Source organism: Bison bison, unplaced genomic scaffold, assembly GCF_000754665.1.
Source record: "Bison bison bison isolate TAMUID 2011002044 unplaced genomic scaffold, Bison_UMD1.0 scf7180017864256, whole genome shotgun sequence".
NCBI classification, from domain to species: Eukaryota; Metazoa; Chordata; class Mammalia; order Artiodactyla; family Bovidae; genus Bison; species Bison bison.
The window spans coordinates 2,163,605-2,164,110 of NW_011494828.1; the positions used below are offsets into that span (position 1 = coordinate 2,163,605).

At 60.3% G+C, this 506-nt stretch overlaps 1 protein-coding gene across 1 annotated transcript in view; it reads left to right on the plus strand.

The window, feature by feature from the left end:
- Positions 1 to 506, plus strand: part of LURAP1 (leucine rich adaptor protein 1) — a 21,341-nt gene that overhangs the window by 4,138 nt on the left and 16,697 nt on the right. Inside the window, exon 3 of the mRNA XM_010847896.1 lies at positions 4 to 195. Within this exon, the coding sequence (XP_010846198.1) occupies positions 4 to 195 (192 nt within the window). The remainder of the gene's footprint in view (positions 1 to 3; positions 196 to 506) is intronic.

A 506-nucleotide genomic window follows, 5' to 3' on the forward strand; every position in this document is an offset into this window, starting at 1 on the left:
GAGGGGACTGCGGAGTCCCAGACGCCTGACCTGCGAGACGTGGAGGGCAAGGTGGGCAGGAAGACCCCTGAAGGGCTGCTCCGCGGGCTGCGAGGCGAGTGGGAGCCGGGAACCTCTGAGGCTGTGCTGCTCTCGGGGGCGCCTAGCACGGGCCACAGCCTGGGGGACAAGATCATGGCGCTGAGGATGGAGCTGGTGAGTGTGGGCTGCACTGGCCGGGGGGGACGAGTCTCCAGCGTGGGGCCGGAAAGGATGGACTCGCGTACCCAGAGTTGGGCTGGGGAGGAGAGAGTTAAAACCACCTGCCCAACTCCTCAGGATTCCTACCAGATCAGTCTTTAATCCTTGGGGTCCATTAATTGCCTTCCCCACCAAGGGTGAGTGGAGTACTCACTCCCTCCGGGTGGGAGGTGCAGGATTTGGTAAGCTTTTTTTTTTTTTTTGCCAAATAATTGGGAGGGGAGAGGTGAGGGTTGGGAAGCTTTGAGAACCTAGGAAGACCAGAG